Source organism: Lygodium microphyllum, chromosome 10, assembly GCF_053477565.2.
Source record: "Lygodium microphyllum isolate KBCC chromosome 10, Lygodium_microphyllum_v1.1.10, whole genome shotgun sequence".
Classification (NCBI taxonomy): Eukaryota; Viridiplantae; Streptophyta; class Polypodiopsida; order Schizaeales; family Lygodiaceae; genus Lygodium; species Lygodium microphyllum.
The window spans coordinates 27,402,877-27,425,094 of NC_141144.1; the positions used below are offsets into that span (position 1 = coordinate 27,402,877).

At 44.6% G+C, this 22,218-nt stretch overlaps 1 protein-coding gene across 3 annotated transcripts in view; it reads left to right on the plus strand.

Annotated features, from left to right (window-relative positions):
• RAD4 (DNA repair protein Rad4 family) overlaps nucleotides 1–22,218 on the plus strand; it is a 160,763-nt gene that overhangs the window by 18,119 nt on the left and 120,426 nt on the right. For 2 of the 3 annotated variants that reach the window (XM_087686125.1, XM_087686127.1), the window contains exons 2-5: nucleotides 4,067–4,144; nucleotides 5,220–5,341; nucleotides 5,562–6,050; nucleotides 6,135–6,227. In XM_087686125.1, coding sequence (XP_087542251.1) covers nucleotides 4,067–4,144; nucleotides 5,220–5,341; nucleotides 5,562–6,050; nucleotides 6,135–6,227 — 782 coding nt within the window. The remainder of the gene's footprint in view (nucleotides 1–4,066; nucleotides 4,145–5,219; nucleotides 5,342–5,561; nucleotides 6,051–6,134; nucleotides 6,228–22,218) is intronic. The other variant, XM_087686126.1, reaches the window with a different exon arrangement.

A 22,218-nucleotide genomic window follows, 5' to 3' on the forward strand; every position in this document is an offset into this window, starting at 1 on the left:
AAACGCAAAACGCAGAAACGCAAAAACGCAAATTGCAGGTGAAGGGTTTCTCAACACATGGGTGCTGTAGCACAAGGAAGATGATGAAGACAGCCATGAACCACGAAGCGCAATGTCCTCTTGAAGGGGTGTGAGGGTAGTGGAGAGGCTGGAGAGAAGGGGTGACGGACTGAATGAATCAGCCGTGAGGAATGAATGAGAGAGTGGCCTATAAATAGGCATAGTCAGTCTAGGATGACACCCCTTTTTGGGGCTGTAAACCCTAAACGCAAAACGTAGAAACACAAAAACGCAAACTGCGGGTGAAGGGGTTCTCAATAGGAAGTGCCGCCGGTCGTGTCGAAGAAGTTATCTGGGGTGCCAAAGAGCTCCCAAAGGTAGCCTCTTGAACCTGAGTAGTCGAGGTCTCTCAATTGTAGGTATCCTCTTGTAGAGACTCCTCACATGTGTGATGAAGTCTCCTATGTCCTCTTTGTCTCTTTGATTGAAATTCATGAGCTTAACAATGAGGTTATCAGAGTATCCTTTCTTTGAGAATCTCTTGACGAAGAGATCTTTTAGATGGGTGAAGTTATTGCATTCGGCATTATCTAGACTAGTAAACCAAGTCCATCCCTTGTCTCCCAAGCAAAGTCCGAATGCTTGTGCTTGTTGAGCGGGGTCCATGAGGTTGTTAGCCTCGCACACTTGCTCAAACTGCTCGATGAAACTGTAGAGGTCATTGTCTGCTTGATATTTATCCATTTTCTTGGCCATTATGGGTATCTTCATTTGGCTCTTGGTATTTGGGGTGACTCCTAGCCCGGCTAGCAATGATACTGCCAAGGCTGCCCCACTTTGCTCAGCGCTAGTGTTGTTCAACAATCGCTTCGTGAGTAGCTCTCTCACTGTAAGGTTTTCTTCTAAGGCTCTCTCCCTATCAACATTTTCTCCAGTTCTGTTTCTTCTTGAGATGAAACATTTCAGCTGCCGTCCTTAGCTGATCTTTAAACTGGTCATTAAATTTCTCTTGCTCTTGCTGGTAATCAGCTTTTGTAGGCCTAAAAGGACCCACATTTTGGTCTAAACCAACATCATTAGCTTGCTATCTATTTTGTGTGCCTTGTGCAAGATCAGACATAGCATTTTTCCCAACACTTTGTGAATTTTCAGATTGAGAGGCATCATCCCTGCTTGATTTCATCTTGCTAGCTGAAGATATTCTTGTTGTAATGCTCAGCTGAATACAATTTCAGCACTAGAGCAAAGCTTCTGACCTTCAATTAGGTACCTCAGACCCACCAATTCAAGGGAATTGATGGTATCCCGGCGATGGAACCATGAAACCAGCCTTCCTTCTCGGATAGGGTGGTGATAACCTGATTTAAGACTAATTACAACGAGTATAAAATTCATGTAAACTGAAAATGCACACTTTACCATACAACCTTGGACATTGGACAGCTTGTTGGCCCCAAAACTGGTGCCCCTTGCAGTATTTCTTTAACTTTTATTGCAAATGGATGGAGTATAATTGAGATCCTCTGACCTCCTCTGCTAATCCAAATGCCTCTATTGTCAAAACTGACCAACAAGCCTCCAATCCAATTTGCTCCTTGGTTTGCTCAGGGATTGGCCTTCATTTTGTTCCTTGAAAGACAAATTTAGCCCCAAATCTGATATTGCTTGGTTGGCCTCTTGAATCTCCTTGAGATTTCTCAATTTCAGTTGCTAGAATTCAAGTTCTAGGTCCTCAATTTTGAGCACACATCTTGAAGCGGTTGTCAAAACCCTAATTTCTGCCCTAAATTAGGGTTTATAGCAGAGATTGAATGAAATCTCTTCGTTTGATGGCTCAAATTGCTAGAAAATACTGAGATAACTTGAGAGATGGTGAATGCATGGGCTTAGAGAAAGAGCGGAATTGGGGGGCCAAGGGGAGAGAAATGAAATGAAATGATATATTAACGTCTACAAAAGGCCAAAATGACCTATGAGACCATGAGTTACAATCATGTGTATGATGGTACATCTGTCTGGGCAAAATATGTAGCACAAAGCAAAATAAGAAAGGAAACTAACTATGGCTATGTGTAAACATAGAGCTCTATCTAGTAACAATGAGCTCCAAATGGTACAATCTCATGTGGGTATGGAGGGCCTACTCTAGCCCGAGCAATAATCCCCTGTATCCGCCTACAAAGGTATCGTCAGTGTCTGTGTTGAGGCCTAGGACGTCTGGATTGGCTAAGTTGAATGGCTCGATCAATCAATACTCCTTGTCTGTGTGTGGATTGTGGCAGTGGGAGAGGCTCTCGTGTGGACTGTGGCTGTAACTGTATTGAAGTCTTCTAAGTCTCCTTTGCAAAGAAGTCTGTGAGTGTGTGTGTGTGCGTGCGTGCACACAGGCGTGCACGAGAGTGTGTGTGTGTGTGCGTGTGCGTGCGCACAGGCATGCACAAGTGTGTGCGAGTGTTTAAGCTTCTTCATGAACAGAGAGAGAGAGAGAGAGAGAGAGAGAGAGAGAGAGAGAGAGAGAGTGTGTGTGTGTGTGTGTGTGTGTGTGTGTGTTATGGTAGATCTCCTCTATGGTTTCAGCTGACCTGGTTCTTCCTAACATTGCTGCTCCTTGGCTGGATATTGTTTGCTCCACTCCAGCTGTCCTTTCTATGTGATATTTGCGTGTTATGGTCTTAGAGGCCTTTCGGCTTGATTTGTGTCTGTTCTGTTTTTTTAGCTGACCTGATGGTCTGATGTAAATATTGGCATTTTGTGTGCGCGCGCATGCGCATGTGTTGAAGACTGAAATTCAAAAGCAGAGTATATACAAGGGTGAGTGATGGAAGTGTGTACTTAGCTCCAGATTACAATCTCCCTTTGACGAATGTACAAGGCCACATGGGTCCAGACTATAAATAGCCAGCAGGAAAATAACATAATGATCAGGTCGGCCAGCCTGAAAGTAGCTGACCTGCTGCAATAAATGTGCAGCTACCTGTCCAATCTGCTGTCTGACTGCCTAGCAGATTGCCCATACTGGCCGGCTGGCCGCCCGCTTTGTCCTGGATAATGCATGTGCTGCCCAATTGCACTTGGCCTGCTGCTGCCCATTCAGGGGATGATCCTCTAGCAGAACGAGTGATCAAGAAAAGGCATTGCCATTCTCATTATTTGTGCCATATGTAGGTAAGCCGATCAAATACGTAGCTCAAATATTAAGGCGTGGGCAATATCTTCACCTCACCCATGCTTTAGAGAGAATATGTATCTGCTTTCATCCTTCAGCTGCCTGCTGGGGAGTGTCCTGAATGCCACCTTATCACACACTTTTACCCTAATTGATTCAGTTACATTTCATTTCATCTAAGTATCAAGTTCCCACATAACAACCAAGTGCAATCTAGACTGCATTAATAACATTGAGCCCAGTCTTTGTATTCTTGCTTTTTTTGACAAAGTGAGTCTACATTTTCAGCAGTTGGGGCAATTATTCATTGTACCCATCCTCCATCTTTCAATGCATACATATGCCTGGGCTTTCATGTTACTGGTAGTTTGTACTTTGCTTAGAATTCAGGTTTCAGCCGTCAATATTCTTTCTGTGTGTATTTTGTTGGTTTGGTAACTGCAAACAAGGTGTTACACCTGCTTTTCTGGTGATCATTGACTTGAGAGTATATGAAGTGCTCTTGTTGAACTCTTTCGTTGATTGAATGTCAATGGGCTCTTTCCATGTTAAGCTGCATGTGGGATATAGGCATGCAGTGTAAATGTCATGGTTGGATGGTTGAGATACTTGAAGGCATTCATCTTCACAAGTAGATGCACTGAAATGTGGCAGGGTGTAGTGTATTGGCATACTGTGCACATTGTGGGTGCTTTGTATATTTTGTCATCACTGATTTTGAGGATGTTTGGAAAAACTTACATTCTCCTCTTTCCTCTTTAGAGTTAATATCACAGTTGGAGGGTTGAGATACTTGAAATCAGTCATCTTCATTAGTAGATGCATTGAAATGTGGCAGGGTGTAGTGTGCTAGCACAGAAGTGCAGATTGTGGGTGCTCATGTATATTTTGTCATTACAGATTTCAAGGATGTTTTGGAAAACTTACATGCTCCTATGAAAGAGGCTTCCAACGAGATAAGTAATGCAGGCAAACACTGTAAGGACCTTGGCATATTTAAAAATCATTCATGTGCCTCACAATACACTTGTGTATACATGCATGTGCATGCACACGCGCGCGCGCGCGCGCACACACACACACACGTGTGCATGGACTTCTTTTGTGAAATTATTTTCTATAAGTTAGTAATGTATGAAAGGAATGGAGTCTAAAAAAATGTTAGAAACAGTGTTAAAGCACATCCATGCGGAATGTATCTATATCACCAAAAATGGGTTTTTTCCTCGAGCTTTATGGGGGTCGAATGTACAGTTTTTCATCCTTCTTACCTAAAGTCATTTTTTAAATTAACAATGAGGTCAAGTTGAAGATGTATGAGTTGATTACACAATTTAGCTAAATGTATGTTGAGTGTGTCAAGGTAATCTAGGTAGACACACAGAGATGCTAATTGGAATAGGGTAGTTCAGTCTATGGAGGTAGATGGGAGAGACACACATAAACATATGAAGATGTTAATAAAAATAGGGTCGGGGAGTCTATGGAGGTAGACTAGAGAGGTGTAGATAGATACATAGATAGAGACATACAAAGATGTTAATGGAAATAGAATAATTGAATCTATGGAGGTAGATTGAAGAGGCACAGATAGACACACAGAAATGTTAATGGAAATAGGGTAGTTTAGTTTATGGAGGTGGTTTGGAGAGGCACAGATAGAGACATATAGAGAGACACAAAGATGTTAATAAAAATGGAATAGTTGAGCGTGAGAAGGAAGAGCGCACAGACATAGATAGATTGCATAGACTGGATGTTGTTGATTGATTGTGATCAACAGAGGTCAAAGGAGATGGATATTTCAGAGTGTCGATAACTGTATGTGTGGGCTTGTTTGGTGCCATGATGGTTTGAAAACAACTGTAAGACTCATCATAGGCTTGAATGCAGCCATTAGAACTAGCACATCCTTGGTTTCTGCTAAGTTGTTTGCATTTAGGCATGCAACACTCTACTGAACACATACACAAACTCTTTCCTTTTCATATTTGTTAGACTAAAGCACATGTCTCTGTCACAACATACGACTTAACTTTCATTGCACTTGCAGCAACTTTAGCAGAAGCATCCAAGCAAGATGTGGGCAAGCTCTTAGATCGTGCTACTGTGAGGGGAGCTGCAGCAAATGAACGATCAAAGAGAGCTGGGGACTTTCTGAATCCTAGAAAAGGAGTAAGCATGCATGTGCAGACTTATTTCACTGAGTTGAGTTCAAAGGGAAAGCTATGTTTATTGGTGTTCCAGCTTGTGAAGGTTCAAACGATTCTTATGTTGTTGGCAGAGTACAAAAAATAGATATTTACTCACCATTGACTGGAGAGAATTGTAATACAGCTGCCTTTTCATTAATTTAGTTGAGAGTTACGACATTCTCAGAATAATATCTTTGCAGAAACAGGCTAAGCAGCTGGTGGCACTGGAGGAAGAGGCAAGCCTATTTTATCAAAGAAAAGGTATGACAATCAAGAGAAATGATGGCACACAAGCCAGCTCTGGTGACACCTTGATATGTGGAGCAATAGCTTCAACATTAGAAGAGGTCAAAGATGGTGGCCCAGGTGGACAATCCTCTTTAGCGAGTGCCCATCTCCAGACCAGTGAGACAGAGCTAGTTATGGATCCTCGTAGATGTTTGGAAACTCAACAAAGATGTTCACAGAATGTGCCCATGAAGGACACAACTGGTTTTCAAGGAGACTCACTTATGGATGATGCAGACTGGGAGGTTGGCTTTAGAAATGATGATGCCGACATTGGAGAAGATATTGGAAATAGGCCTTGGACAGGGGAGATAAGTATAGAAGTTGACAGAACCACACCTCAAACATCAGAAAAGAAAGGGGAAAGACGCCATGCAAGAAGAGCTACTGCCAAGGATAAGGTATGAAAAGCTAGAGCTCTACTTGATGCTTAAGACTACCTAGATTTTCACTTTGCTGTTTTGTGATCAGAATTTCATGTACAGGAGTTTGCCGAGCTAGTGCACAAGGCACACTTGCTTTGCTTGATTGCGAGGGGGAGGATCGTTGACCATGCATGTGATGATCCACTTTTACAGGTCTGAGTTTTAACACCATAGTGAATTTTTACAGGTCTGAGTTTTAACACCATGTGATGATCCACTTTTACAGGTTTGAGTTTTAACACCATAGTGAATTTTTGGGTGCTGGAACTTTATCTTGGTGTATGATTTGCTTTTGGTATTGAAGTTTGTAAGATCATCCATCGTGGCCAGATCACCTGGGTTGTTTTGTTCATATTTTTCTGTTGGTTTAGCTACATAGAGTGATGGGGTTCCATACACTTGATTTTATGGAACATAAGCGAATGGTACAAAATCCTAACTGCAATAAGCCTCTGTCCCAGGCCCTAGCGCTATGCTCTTGGGAATACAAGTGGGTGTGTGGAGGTAAGGGTTTTGAGATCAACGATGTTGTCTCAACTCCAATGTGTTTCACACTGTTCTTTGAGGACTACTGAATGTGGTTCTATAGGTTCCTATCCTTGGGATTGAAGCCAATCACTCACAATATCTTGAAGCTTTTTGGGTTGTTAAGGCTAAAGCAACCTACACATTACCATGTAGCCCTTGGGATACAATTCCAGAAATGTGTTACATTTGCACTAATTCTTTAGAGGCCTTTACCTAAGTTGGGTATTCATACTTGAAAGCTACAGCTGTTTGGATAAATTACTCTAAAATGGCTTGATGTGTAACACCACCAATGGCTACAAGTTGTGCCCTTTGGGTTCCTTTGCTGGTATTGAGGGCCAACTCATTAGTACTCTGAGGCTTATCAATCCGCAAGAGACCACAACTCTCAACTCTTATGGGTTGACAGACAAGGGTCTTTACAGCAAAATCATCGCACCTAAAGGAAAACCAGATTATATCCTTCTGATTACATTTGCATATTCAATAAGTTTAATTTGATTTACCTTGAAGTTAAAGATATCTTTATAATAGTGCATTACAGCCAGCCACAGGGAGCCAGAAGAATCTTTTGTGCATTGTACAACTGTTTAGAGTAGTGCACAAAATGGGTAAAATTCCTCTTTGGGGATATCTTAATAAGCCGAAAGATGCATAACGACTCTTTGGAGATGCAAAGGGATACAGAGTGGTGTGCATTGAGTCCCTTTCATAGAAATTGTTGGAGCTAGAAGAATTTCTAGAGTGTTGTTCAACTGCCTAGAGCGTTGCACAAAATGCCCAAAATGCCTCTTTGGGAATGTGTTAATGAGCCGAAGGATGCCAGGAAATTATGATACTTTAGAGGCAAGTTTTGGTTGCTCAACAGGCCTATTAGAGGATGCCCCTACAGGTTCCACAGTGGAACCCAAGAGCGGGTTTGCATAGACCCATTCCTTGATAGACCATGTGGCATAGTTATCTTTAGCTACACAACCAAGTTGGGGAGGAAGATAGTGATGAGCAGGGTTAGAGCAGAGCTAATTGTCAATGGCATAGAGAGGGTATCTCAGGACCTTTCTTAACAGATTTTGGAGAGGATTGAGTGATAACTTCATGCCTAGAAAGATCTCATCATCTCCCTCTTCCTATGAATTGTAGCTAATAGGAGTTTGGCAGTTGGTACTTGGTTTGGCATGCCAGGGCTCTAGTAGCACGTCGGAGATGTGGAGAGTTAGAGGAGACCTTTTGGGTGGACCATGGAGTGAATGATGTGAAGATATACATGGTATGATGGGTTAATCCCCAAATGGTGATAAGCCTGAAGTCTTGTAGGTGGCTTCAAATTGTTCTCTTGGAAGAGCCTTGTAAACATGTTTACCAAGTTCTTGTGTGTAGGGACATATATCAAGCGGATCACTCCTACATGATGCCTTTATTGACATAGTGATAATGCAGTTCAATGTGCTTAGTGCAAGTATGAAACTCCGGGTTTCTCTCAGCTGCCATAGTGGTCTGAACTGTCGGTATAGATAGAGGCAAGTGACAACTATCCCACAGTGAGATCAACCAAAAGGCATTAGAACCGTACATATTTCAATGTCGTTGTGAATGTTGCTTTGTTCCTGGAGCAGTTTGCAGCTGTCCCGAGCCTTTGCAAGCTGTGTTTTCACTATACAGGGTCTCCCGAGTAGTTGACAGCAGGATTCGATTTATCGCTTGTCATGGGTGCATGTATTTTTTAATGCTCAATGCTCTTGCTGTCAAGTACATCTCTAATGAAGTGGTACTTCACCTGTATATTCTTTGTCTTTGCATGAAAGACAGGATTCCGTGCTAGCATGATAGCACTCTGACTATCACAATGGAGAACAGATAACTTTGTAATACCAAGCTCTTCCACCAGACGTGAAAGCCATAAAGTCTCCTTGCATGCCTTAGTGGCAGCCACATACTCTGCCTATGTAGTAGACAATGTAACACACTTTTGTAGTCTGGAGATCCAAGAGACTGCTCCTCCTGTGAAAGTAAACGCATACCCAGAAGTGGACTTTCTACAATCCGCATGACCAGCATAGTCTGCATCTGTAAAGCCAACAACAGATGCCTTCTGCTTTCCAGAGCAGATGCACAACTCCTTTGTGCCTTTGAGGTATCTCATAATATCTTTCACTGCATCCCAATGCTTTTTGCCAGGGTTTGCCATGTATTTGCTAACCACTCCCACTGCAAAGACAATGTGAGGACGTGTAGCAACCATAGCATACATCAAACGGCGCCAATAGCTGAAGCATATGGTATCTTGGTCATTTCAGCCTTCTCATCATCAGATGTAGGGCTGTCCTTTGCACTGACTTTCGCATATGGAGGCAATGGAACCCCAAAATCCCGCCCCCCCCCCCCCCCCCCCCCCAATATTGAAACGTTGCAAAACCTTGGAGAAATACTCCAGATGAGATAGATAGAGTAAACCTTTTGATCTATCTCTGAGTATTCGCATGCCAAGAATGTGATTTGCATCACCAAGATCCTTCATTTCAAAGCTGCCATGAAGACTTTGCTTCAGTGAATCCAAGGCATGAGTATCCCTGCTAGCAATCAGCATGTCATCAACATACAGAACCAAGATAATCAGACTGTCATCTGCTGCCTTCTTGGTGTACAAGCAGTGATCCACTTGACTTCTATGGAAACCTTGAGATTGCATAAATGTATCAAATTTATGATACCATTCTCTTGGTGCTTGTTTCAACCCATACAAACTCCTTTTCAGCTAACATACCATCTTTTCTTTCCCTTTTTCAACAAACCCTTCAGGTTGCTGCATATATGTCTTCATGCAGATCACCATGTAAGAATGCAGTCTTTACATCCATCTGTATGAGCTCCATATCTTCAGCTGCAACCAAGCTCAAAATGGTTCTCAATGTAATTATTTTGACTATAGGAGAGAAGATCTCATCAAAGTCAATTCCATGCTCTTGCTTGTATCCCTTTGTAACCAATCTCGCTTTTACTTTGGTGAGGAACCAGAAGTGACCTTAATCTTGTAAACCCATTTGCATGGAAGTGTTTTCTACCCTTTAGGCAACTACACTAAGTCCCAAGTGCCATTTTTCTCAAGAGATTCCATCTCTAACAACATGGTTTTATACCATTTCTTGCTGTCTTGTCTATCTATTACTTCCTTGAAGCAAGATGGTTCACCACAGTCTGTCAACATGACATAATCAGCCACATTGTTTGCACCAGGAACAAATCTATTAGGTTGTCTAATAGCCCTAGACGATCTCCTAACCCAATGATCATTGTTTGCTGACTGTTAAGCATTTTCAGCTTGTTGTCCTGGCATTTCAGCTTGCAAATCAGCATTAACTGCTTGCTATCCTAGCTGTTCCTGCACATGTAGTGGCTCATTATCATGAGCAATAGCTGGCTGATCATTTCCAGCATATTTTTTGCATTTATAGGTTCATTTACAACAGGTATTTGTTGCTGTACAATGGGCACATTTTGCTGTCCAAAAGGTATTTCTCCCCAGAATACAACCCTATGGACCTTCTCAGTCTTTTCGGGTTGTTTATGCATGCGATCTTCCTGGAACATAACGTCATTGTTGCATACTACTTTTCTTTTCTCGAGATCCCATAGTCTATATCCCATTTCACCCTCGTTACCATATCCTAGGAAAATGCATTTACATGAGTTTGGCTCAAGTTTGTTGCGTTTTTCTTTACAAATGTATACAAAAGTCTCGCATCCAAACACTTTCAGGTGAGCATATGAAGGTGGCTTGCCCGACCACGCATCTTGGGGAACTCCCCCCCAAAGACCTCTTTGGTGACCGATTAATCAAGTGTACAGCTGTCATAACAGCCTGTGCTAAAAAACCATGGGGTAATGCAGTATGAGGCAGCATGGTACGGACCTTATCCTATATGGTCCAATTCATACGCTCTGTTACTCCATTTTGGGGCAGATTATGAGGGGCAGTGAGGTCTCTCTTTATCCCTTTACTATCACAAAATCCATTGCTCTACCCTCTTTCATACGCAAATCCATAAGCTTTTTCAGCCAATACACTTTGCTTGCAGCACTCTTCTGTGCATACAGTTCTTCCAGTCGAGTCCATATAGCATATACAAAATCCAAACCTTCAATGTTAAACAGCAAGGCATAAAAAATCGATAGCTCGATGGTTGAACGTGCAAGCTCATTTAATTCATCCCAATCTTCCTGTTCCATGTCCGTGGGCTTTGCCCCTTTGGTTTTAATCGGCTTTGCTTGCTTCTTTTGCAGCAGGATATTGTAGCACTGTTTTTGCCAAACTGCAAAGTTATGTGCTCCTTCAAGCTTCTTTATGTGCATGAGATTAATGCTGTCACTTCTGCCAGCCATGATTTTCAGCCCAAATGTGACAAAAAAATCAGCAAATGCAGGCCGAAATTGTCACCCAAGTGACCAAGGTACAAACAAGTACCAACCAGCAATAAATGACCACGTAGAAGCACAGACTTCAGATCTGTAATTAAATTTTCAGAAGCACCAAACCATGTGCTACAACATTCTACAAATGATTACACTTGTTCCAAGGGCATATGCATCACATTGCATGAGAAACCCCAAATTTTAGCTGCAATTTGTTGTACATGTACCCACGGGCATAAAATTTGACATGAACGGTCAAAAGCCCCAAAATTTTTGTGCTCAAAGCATCAACCACACATCTGCATTTTCTCTGTCATGCATAGAACATGCCAATTTTGCCAAAATAGAGCAATTTCAGCAAAACCCCCAAATTTTCCAAGTGTTGGATGTCCAAATTATATGGAATTGAACCTGCATGTATATAAAAATGACCAAATGATGCACAAATTTTGTTCACTCTGCAAAAGCCCCAAATTGCATGGGGTCCAATGTGCATCAATGTTGAGAAATTGAGTAAATTTTAGTCCAATTTGTGCATATACATGAAAAGCCCTAAATGTTGGAGGCAAAATGTCACAAATTCCTACAATTTCTAAGACAGATATCACTGTTGCATCTTGCTCACACCAAATCTGGACAAATCCCCGAATTTTCCAAGTCCTGCGTGCACTGATTTTAGTGATAATTGAAAGAATTTCACTAAAATGTGAAAGAGCCCCAAAATTCTTGAGCAAATGTGCACCGACTTTGCAAATTTTGAGTTAGATTATCCAGTTCTGTGTTAAGATCCCCAAACTCGGGAAAAGCCCCAAATTTCTGGGCTTGGATTCCACGAAAATTTCAAGGTGTGCCTCCCCGCATGAACCCTTGGTAGGAGAACTTCAAGAAAAAGAATTTTGAAGGGAAAAAAAAGGTTGAACGATGGGTCCGTTTATCCGCTATGCAGGTCGCTGCTGGTGGTTCATCAGAGCCAACGTCTCGTTAGCTAGTCCGTCGCGTGTGGAGGCCGCCACTAGTTTCGTCGCTTGTGTAGCTCGCTAGCTGCTGCCCGACACCCTGTCCCTGTTGCGCTAGTCACCCGTCAGTTGCTTTACAAGTGCCGTCCGTCAAGGCGCCGTCCAGTCCTGTTGCAGAGAAAGTGTTGCCTGATACCACGGCTACAGCTCTTGTATCCAACTGTCAACACGTCAGCTGCATGACGACTGACTGCTTGTTAGGTGTCAGAAAACGACCTCACGACTTGCTCGCTTGTCTTGCTTGAACTCCGAGAGGTATGAACGCCTCAACCGCAGCTTTGATACCTGTTTGTAGTGACGGGTCGGCACGATGATCGAGACAGTCATTGTTCCTTATGGGCGAAGAGACAGAAAGAGTGAGAGAGACCAGAGTAGAGAGTGTGCACGATTTTTGGGTACAATGACGAGTGTACCACTTTAGGTTTTTAGATAGATATATATGTGTAAGTACAAGTGCTAAGGGTGTGTTCATACTCGAGCACATTTAAAGGCACGAGGGCCTTTATTTCCAACATAAGCTCCTCAGGTAGACGGCCTCGGTGGTGCCATCGAAGAGAGTCCTATACTTAGCCTCGGTGATGGAAGCTGCCACTGTCTCTTGTTTATGGCTGTGGGCCAAGAAATGGGAGGTGTGCCTAGGTTGAAGAGGTAGTTGCCATGGGAACGCCGGGTGTCAAGATCTCCTGTCCAATCAGAACCAATGTACCCTTGCAAACATAAACCAGAACCATAAGTAAGGCCATAAGAATAAGTACACCGTAAATAAGGCAACACATGAAGACATGCAATCCAATGTGACATCCTAGGTATTGTGAAATACTGATTGAGAATGTTGACTAAGTAAAAGCTAAGTCTCGCCTAGTATGAATTAACCAAAGAAGTTTCCTGTGTGTCATTTTCATGATTGTCCGGTTCCGACGCTCTATGACTCCATTCTGAGAGGGAGAGTTGGTAGAGGTGAGCTGGCGAGAGATGCCATGTTGTTGTAGAAACTTGGAAAACTCATGGGAGAAGAACTCACCACCGCTATCACTCCTTATGCAACCAACACAACGACGTGTCTGGTTATGAACCAACAATACCCAAGTAGAGAAATATGTGAAAGCATTAGACTTATGCTTGAGGAAGTACGCCCATATGTATCTTGAATAATTATCCACTATTAAAAAGAAGTATAGTGTGCCATTCAAGGTGGTAGTGGATGTGTGCCCACAAAGATCAACATGAATCAACCTAAAGACGCCTCAGCTCTATGTGTAGATTGTTGAGGGAATGGGATACAGTGCTACTTTCCGAACTGACATGCTTTATATATATCTTGAGCTAGCTTCAGGCAAGGAAGACCCTCAACCATCTCACGGTGATACAACTCATAAAGATAGTCATAGCTAAGATGCCCTAGGCGAAAATGCCAAAGACACCCATTGTTCGTACGCTCTCGAGATGTGGCTAATGCTTGGAAGCTATGAAACATGGAGCTCTTAGCTGTCGGTTCGGTAAGAAAATGGGCCATGTGGTATAGGTTATTAGATTGTGCCTCACAGCGAGCTATCACTAAACCAGTTTGAGAGTCAAGGACCTCGATTGTGGTCGCTGTAAAGAAAACTACTCGCCCCAACCGGCAAAGTTGTTGAACAAATAACAAGTTTACCCCAAGCTGAGGGATATGGTATACATTGTCCAGCGAAGAGAGATCTGGACCCTTGTCAGTGGGAAAACTGATGCAACCTTGAGCCTGGATCTTGATTGAGGAGTTGGTTCCTATGCGGACCCGCCGGATTGCAAGGGCTCGGGTACGAAAGATGTCCTCTATAGGAGTCATGTGATATGTAGCTCCACTGTTCACAATTCAAACAGGCGCTGATATGCTTGGCTATGATGAGTAGGCCTCCGCGGTAACCTCATCAGGAGGCAACTCATAGATGTGAACGAGACTCGCATCGGATGTCTCTACGGAGATGATGTGGGCCTTTGCAGACTAGTTAGACAAGCCCTTTGGAGTTGTTGACTTAGATGGTTGACTGGTGGTAGTGTGAGTTTGATCTTTCCACTGCCCCTTGCCATCACCCTGCCTCCGTTGATGGGGGTTGCCCGACTGAGGGGTGGGGGTCTGTGACTTGGGTTTTGGTGCTATGCCTCTTGCCTTTGATCGACACTCCTCGTCAAAATGGCGAGCCTTTTAACAATGTTGATAATACCTATTCTTCTTAGGTACATTTTGCCACCCGGGTTTGAGTTGAGACTGAGAGTTTCCTTGTGATTCCCTTGCTTGATTTTGATTTTGATTTTGAGTTTGATTTGAAGTTTGATTTTGTTCACCCTTCCCTTGCTACCCCTTTCGAGAATGAGCAACAAGAGTCCCCTCTGAGGGTTTATTCATATGAAACTGATTGAAGGATCGGGTTGGGGTTTCAACCCCTGCACAAGATCCCATAGGTTCTCTGAATCAAGGATATGTCTCATCAAGTTCGATCAAGTTGTAAAGTTTTACCCGTTAAAACGAGTCTTGTCATTGAATGCATGCTTGGTGAAAGATGAGGTGGAACCATGAGGTGTCGGGAATGTGAGGCAAGATGGATGTGGAGGATAAGATGATGGTGGTGGTGGTGGTGGTGTCTGATGAAAAGGAGGAGGGGGAAGAGGTGGGTAGGCTAAAATAGGTTGTGAGTGTCCAATGAGTGCCGATTGAGACATTGGAACACAAATGTTTCCATAAGGTGCCGATGGAGGTGGAGGCACTGTGAAGGAAACTGCTAGGGTTTGCACTGAGGACACACAGAGTGTACGACCACGACAGAAACACAAAGAGATAGACACAGACACAGAAGGCAAAACTCAAACCCTAAATGCAAAACTCAAAAACTCAAACCCTAAACGCAAAAATCAAAACTCAAACACAGAAACTCAAACACAATCAAAAGAAGGGAGAGAAAGAACACAACTTTGAAGTGAATGAATGCTGTAAATGAATGTAAGAGTGTACAGTGTGCTCAAGGGTAGAGCAATGTCGGAGTGTGACATCCACCGAAGACGGATCCGAAGTCTGTGACCACCAGTCAGAGTGTAGGAGTGCTGAATAGTGAATGGCAGCAGGCTGGTCACCAAAAGGCAGCAGTGTGGAGGCTGGAAATTGGTAAACGCAGCAGTGTACCACCGATCGGAGGCTGGAAATTGTGCACAGTTTGCCTGGAGACGATGGACAGCAGGCTGAACAGCAGTCTGGGACAGTCTAGAGCAGGTGCTAGCAGCTGAGAGTTGTCGCCTATAGCAATGGATAGGTTGAAGATAATGTGGCTACAGTCGATGATGGCTGGACAGCAGATGGAGGTGGGTTGCAGGTTGGAAACTGGGCGTCAACAGTAGTAGAGGGTGTGTGGGCTGGTGTAACCTGCAAACAAGGATAATGGCTGAATGGGGGCAGCCTGTCTATTTATAGATGTGGAAGGGCGTCCCAAAAATTAGGGTGGATTTTCACTGAACTCTCTCGAATCGCTCTCCGTTTTAGGGTTTTACTCTAAAAGAGTCATTTTAGTGTGTTTTGGGACTGTTTAAGAGGCTTATCAGCAAGTAATGCATATTTTAGCTCAACACCCCCTCTCAGGCCCAAAACTAAGCTGAAAAGTTAGGCCAGCCATTGTGATGTTTATGTACCCCAAGGCGTTCTACCCCAAAGCAGCCAAGGCATCGGACAATGGGTGCACGTCGACTACCCAATGGCCTACTAAGACTACAGAGGCGATGGTTATCTTACCAAGGGAATCGAAGTAGTCACCCCAGTGAGGACAGGGCATCGGACAAAGGGTGCACATCGGCTGCCCAGTGGCCTATCAAGTCCTACAAAGGCGGATGGAACTACATGGATTTTTTTTTTTTTTGAATAAGTGAAGTAAATTTGGTGGGATGCGGCCGATTGAGTAATAGTGACCCTGAAGACGGGAGTAGGGAGGGTACACCCAACACATCACAAAACAATACAAGCTAGCACATCCACTCAGGGTGTCGATGACGAGGAAAAATAGGTGATAAGGTCTCCATCTGATGAAGAAGGATGGTGGTGTGTTAACAACAGCCGCCGTTGGTGGAAACAACTTAGGATCTGCGTAAGTGGTGCTCTGCACAATGAGATGCAAAGTATGCTATATGCTGAAGAATGCTCATGCAGCAGGTGCCACTTGGACAGTGTCCCTCGTGGGGAAATTGTTCACTTGTCCAAGCGCCCTAGTATAAGAATGATGTAATCATGCAATGCAAAGGGTAAGGTACAACAGGGGGAAGAAGCCGATGCCGAAGACAAAGTGCTGAAGCCTGTAGAATACCGAGAAGGGTAGCAATCCCCTCTCAACCTGGATGTAGATGCCAAAGAAGGAACAGGAGCCTAATGCCAGTCTTGATATGGTGTCAAGAACCATAAGGAATGAAAGAAGATGAAGTGGATGAAGCACCCCACTAGAAGAGCAAGGTAGAAGTCACCGCCATGATAGCATCGAGAGAGATGCTGTATGATTCGCCTTGGGATGGAAAATTGCCATGTTGGAAGAAGAGCAAGCACTCCTAGGATGATGAAACCATGAAAGGAATGGTGCACATCCCCACGTCTCTAGCCCAGGGAGGACCAAAGCAATCTGTAAGTTAGCCCTACACTGAAAGACAAAACCCTGCAAAAGAGACGAGAATCTGCAAGCACAGAGGTTAGTGGTGAGATGCTCCAAAGCAAAACAGAATAGAAAGAAAATCTAACTCAAAATAAATGCAATGAATGTATATGTGTGTGAGAAAATGCAGGGGAAGATAAAAAAATGGAAAAAATAAGGATAATGAATCCTATGGGCTCGACTCTAAGAGTGTGAAAAATGAATGCTAGACTGATCTAGGGTATTCAAAAGGACCTAGAGGCATACGAGTCAAAGAAGGTGGCTACCATCGCATATGTCCAATAGCAGGGCTCTGCGAAGGGAACGCCTGACGAGGTGGGGAGGAAGGTGAGAGAGATGCATGAAGGCAACAGGATCGGAACCTGCAGACCAATCAACCAGTCCCTTAGGGGTAGTAAAAGAGATGGGCTGTTGAGGCTGTACTCGAGCCACATGTCTAGCAACAACAACGGGTGTTGAAGGAGCAGATGGAGGAGGAGCGGAAGGCATAGCCCCACTGGACTGTGCAGTCGCAGCGGTCTGTTGAGGCTTTTTAGGTGGAAGACCTTGGGCCTTGGAGCGACACTCCTTGTCCACATGGCCTGCTCTCTGGCAATGTGTGCAAAACCGGTTTTTCTTAGGGAGTTGCTACCAGATAGGTCTAGATTCTTTGGTTCCATCTGAGGAAGAGGAGTCATCATTTGATTGGCTTGCCTTCGCATCTAGCAAGTTCTTGCCACTAGTGGTTGGCCCTCTCGAAGAAGAGGCAACCAACCCCCTCTGCTCTGAATAAGGCTGGGATGAGGATTTTTTGTGGACTTGATCATACAGCCTCGCACAACGCAAGAACTGACACTTAAACTCGTGGAAGGTTGGCAATCTACATTGAGAGATGATGTGTTGAATGAAATTGAAGTACTTGTCGGGCAACTTATTCAAGAAGAATGTAACCTGATCGTCATCTGACTTTGGAGAGCTAGTGGTGGCAAACTCGGCAAGTAACCGTCTATATTCAGCCAGCTTGACTTTCAGATCATCCCCTTCCTTAATAGAGAACTCTTGAAGTTGAAAGTCGAGATTTATGCGGGGAGTACGATCACGAGCCGCATAGCGGTCGAGAAGGTGACTCCAACACTGTGATGCGAGTGGGAAGTGCCGCAATTGAGAGTGCAACTCAGGAAGCAATCCTTGCATTAGCTCAACATTGGCTGTGATTGCAGGCTCTTCATTGACGGATGTAATGAGGGGAGCTAGTAGAGGGTCCGGCATAGGCTCTAGACCAATGACGAGGTCCCAAAGACCCTGAGACTCAAGCACTTGTTGCATGAAATTGGACCAAGTGGTGAAATTCGACCCATTAAAACGTGTCTTATCCGTGAAGGCATTCTTGGCCGTTGCAATAGGAGTGGTAGTGCTCGGAGATGGATAGTGTGAAAAAGTGTAGTATGGGTAGGATGGGGGAGTGGAGTACACTTGGGAATGGGCCCCAAAGTGTCCATTGGGCATGTGTGTAGTGTGCAAGGTGGATCCATAGGTAGGGATGGGTTGACTAAGCATGGGCATGGTAGCCACATGAGAAACCCAAGGAGGTGGGATGGGAACACGGTGAGCAGAAGATGGGAATCCCTGCGTAGGTGTAACCCAAGGAGAGTGTGAAGACGCACCATAAGCTGAGGATGGAAACCCCTGCATATGAGTGGTCATGGGAGATGTGAAGCTGGGGATAGTGAGGGGATGCCCATCACAGTCGTCCCAGGAGTTATGGATGTGCTCATGTGCTGAAAGGTGAGAGGCACTGTGTTAAAGGGTGGCATTGCCCCTAACAAAGTACCATGATGCAAAGAGGTAGAGAATGGGGTTGAGAAGGAAAAGGTGCTAGGAGCGGAGGTGGAAGATCCAACCCCTAGGGTGTATGATGCAGATGTGGAGTGTAATCCAAGGTTTTGGAAAGGAGATGAGAGGTGTGATATAGAAGAGGGTGGGATGGGAGGGAAGTGAGAAGTGTGTGTGATATGTTCAAATGAAACAGAAGCTGTAGATGTACCTGAATTTCGTATGCTTCATGGGCCCCCTCTATTGAAGTTCACATATGCAAAGCCATCCGGATCCTGTACCTCAAAAGAAGAAACATGCGAGGGTTTTGATGCATGCAACACAAAAGAATTGTACAAACCTGACATTGGACCTGGCTGAGATGATAAAGATGGATCGCGAGACGTTCCGAATGCCGTATGTCCTCCATGATCGGAGAGGTGGCCAGCCTCGCCAACCGGTCTGGATGTGGTAGCAAAAAGTGTGTTCAAGGCAATGTCAGAGTGTCATCCTCCTCATCGAGTCCATAATGCCGTTTCAGGGCCTCCAATGATGGATAAGCCTGATAAGACATCATAGGAACTGGAGAAGAAGGTGTTTGGGACAGTGTGATTCAGTTACGAGTCGTATTGTGTGCCTCGCACAAAGACTAGCTCTCCACAATATCCGCAGGATACTCTTTACAAGAGCACCGGCGGATCTGATACCATGTGAAGGAAACTGCTAGGGTTTGCACTGAGGACACACAGAGTGTACGACCACGACAGAAACACAAAGAGACAGACACAGACATAGAGGGCAAAACTCAAACCCTAAACGCAAAACTCAAAAACTTAAACCCTGAATGCAAAACTCAAAACTCAAACACAGAAACTCAGACACAAACAAAAGAAGGGAGGGAGAGAACACAACTCTGAAGTGAATGAATGCTGTAAATGAATGTAAGAGTGTACAGTGTGCTCAAGGGCAGAGCAATGTCGGAGTTTGATGTCCATTGAAGATGGATCCCAAGTTTGTGACCACCAGTCGGAGTGTAGGAGTGTTGAATAGTGAATGGCAGCACGCTGGTCACCAAAACGCAGGAGTCTGGAGGCTGAAAACTGGTAAATGCAGTAGTGTACCACCGATCGTAGGCTGGAATATATGCACAGTCTGCTTGGAGATGATGGACAGTAGGCTGAACAGTAGTTTGGGACAGTTTGGAGCAGGCGCCAGTAGTTGAGAGCTGTCGCCTATAGCAATCGACAGGCTGAAGATAATGTGGCTGTAGTCGATGATGGCTGGACAGCAGATGGAGGCAGGCTGTAGGCTGGAAACTGGGCGCCAACAGCAGTAGAGGGTGTGTGGGCTGGTGTAATGTGCGAACAAGGATAATGGCTGAATGGGGGCAGTCTGTCTATTTATAGATGTGGAAGGGCGCCCCAAAAATTAGGGTTTCCACTAAACTCTCTCGAACTGCTCCCCGTTTTAGGGTTTTCACACTGAACTCTCTCGAACTGCTCCTTGTTTTAAGGGTTTACTCTAAAAGAGTATTTTTAGTGTGTTTTGGGGCTGTTTAAGAGGCTAATCAGCAAGTAATGCATATTTTAGCTCAACAGGCACCAAGACACGTAAGCCCTATCCAAATGACGGCTAGGACACATCATAATGATCAGAGGGTCCACCAGATAATGCCATGGAGGCAAATTGTTGGACCAACTGATCCACACTTGGAAGAGATTGGGGGGAATACCTAGGCTGCAATGATTCCAAAAGTGTGTGAAGAAAAGGTGGAACACCACCCGATTGAGGAAGAGATGAGCTCCTAATGGCTGTGCCTAAGTTTGAAGAACCTCTTGGTGTGGTGAATGAAAACACATGTGATCCTACATGAGATGCAACATGCGGTGCACTTAATGGAGGTTGAAAGGATGTGGTAGCAAAATAAGAGGGTGGGATGGGAGGGAGATTAAATGGATTTGTGATAGGTGTAGATGTGGGAAATAATTGTTAGCAGAGTATTTGTCAGCTCATGTATGAGTCTGAGCTTGATCTGGGCTGGGCATTTTTATTAGGTATTTTAGGTATTTTTCTGGTGTGGCATTTTATGCCAGTGGAGCATTTTATGCACCAGTCGGCCAGCATTAAATGCTGTCCGACCAGCATTATTGCTCCCCACTTTTTCAGCCTATTTATACTCAGTGGCTCCTCCTCAGTCAGTCACTTCATCTTCACCATCTGCAGACTCTGTGGAGAGAGGAGCCAGTGCCAGTGCCCACGCAGCCAGTGACTTACTGTTGTATGCGACTGTCTCGTGTTCAGATATATGGATTCCATTTCCCGTGCATACATCTGAGTTCTCATCTGTATCGTGTTCTTTCTTTTCTCTTTTTGTCTTGTGTTTCAGCAGTTTATTTCAGCACATGTTTATGCTTCCACCGCTGCTCCACTTTTGACATGGTATCAGTTTTCAGGATTTGTGTTTCTGCTGTGTTTTCTTGCTGATTTCAGGACTGTTTTGTACCCCTGCTGATCAGACGACTGCTGTCGTAGCCAGGCGACCTGTTTTGGGGCTGTTTTCAGCCTGCGTTTTTTGCAGTTTTGCCATCGCCTGCTGCCTCCGCACCCTCTACTGCCTACGCACCCTCTGCTGCCTGCGTTTTTCATCTGCAGCTGCTGGCGACAGTTTTCTACCTGTTTTCTCCAGTTTACAGCCTGAGTTTTGCTGATTCAGCATCTCTCGTGGCTGGGTGACTGTTCCTTCAGGCCGTTTTTGCTGTTTTTGGCAGTTTTTGACTGATTTTTTGACTTTCTGCAGCAGATTTTGTCTTCTATTGATCAGATTTTGGGTTCTATTGCATGTGAACTCTCTTTTTCTGTAGTCTGTGCTTGTGTTTTGGCTGTGTTTCCTCTCTAAATTCCATCTCTTCTCTACTTCTCTTCTTATCCTCTCCATATGGCTCCTCCGTGCACTTCCACTGATGATAAGTTACATGGACTTGATTATCTCACATGGAGTGCTGTCATGAAAGCTTGGTTTGTGCATCTCGTTGGGACGGTCCTCTACAAGCTCCCCCCGGAGTTGGATGGAGTGGCCAATGCTTTGCGGGCGCAGACATCATCGACTCCTGTCAGTTTTACACATATGACCTCGATGCTTCTTGAGCATGAGGCATCCTTGAGATTACAGGGGCGGCTTCCGGCACATTATGGAGGTGAGGCTTATGTAGCTTTAGAGAGGGGTGACGGGAAGAAGAAGTCGAAGGCCCAGTGTTACCACTGTGGCAAGAAGGGACATTTGCGGAAGGATTGCAAGAAGTTAGCGGCTTCCAGGAAGAAGGAGCAGACGACGAAGCGAGATGCTGACTCTACCGATGAGTCCTCTCCTTCATCAGACTCCGACTCCGATCCTCCGACCAAGGTGAAGTCCCAGGCTCGGAAGGGATCCTCTTCTTCGGATCGCGGGAAGGGCTTGGTGGCCCCTTCCTCGGCTGCTTTCTAGTGGTGGTGATGAGGTCATCCCTCACGACTCTCTTGTGCCAGAGAGGGAGTGTGAGCGGGTGTTCAGATGGGGCAGCCGCGCCTCATCTATATTTTTATACAGGTGCACAGGTTCCAAAGAGGGACGTCCCTGACGCATCGACTTCAGTCTGGCGGAATCAAATCCTGGAGCTGGGATTGACATCCAGGTTCATGATGAGCTGGTTCTCTGACAGAGGGCGGGAGGCTTTCGTCTAGAGCTCACATGAGGGGACACTTTGGCGGTCTCGC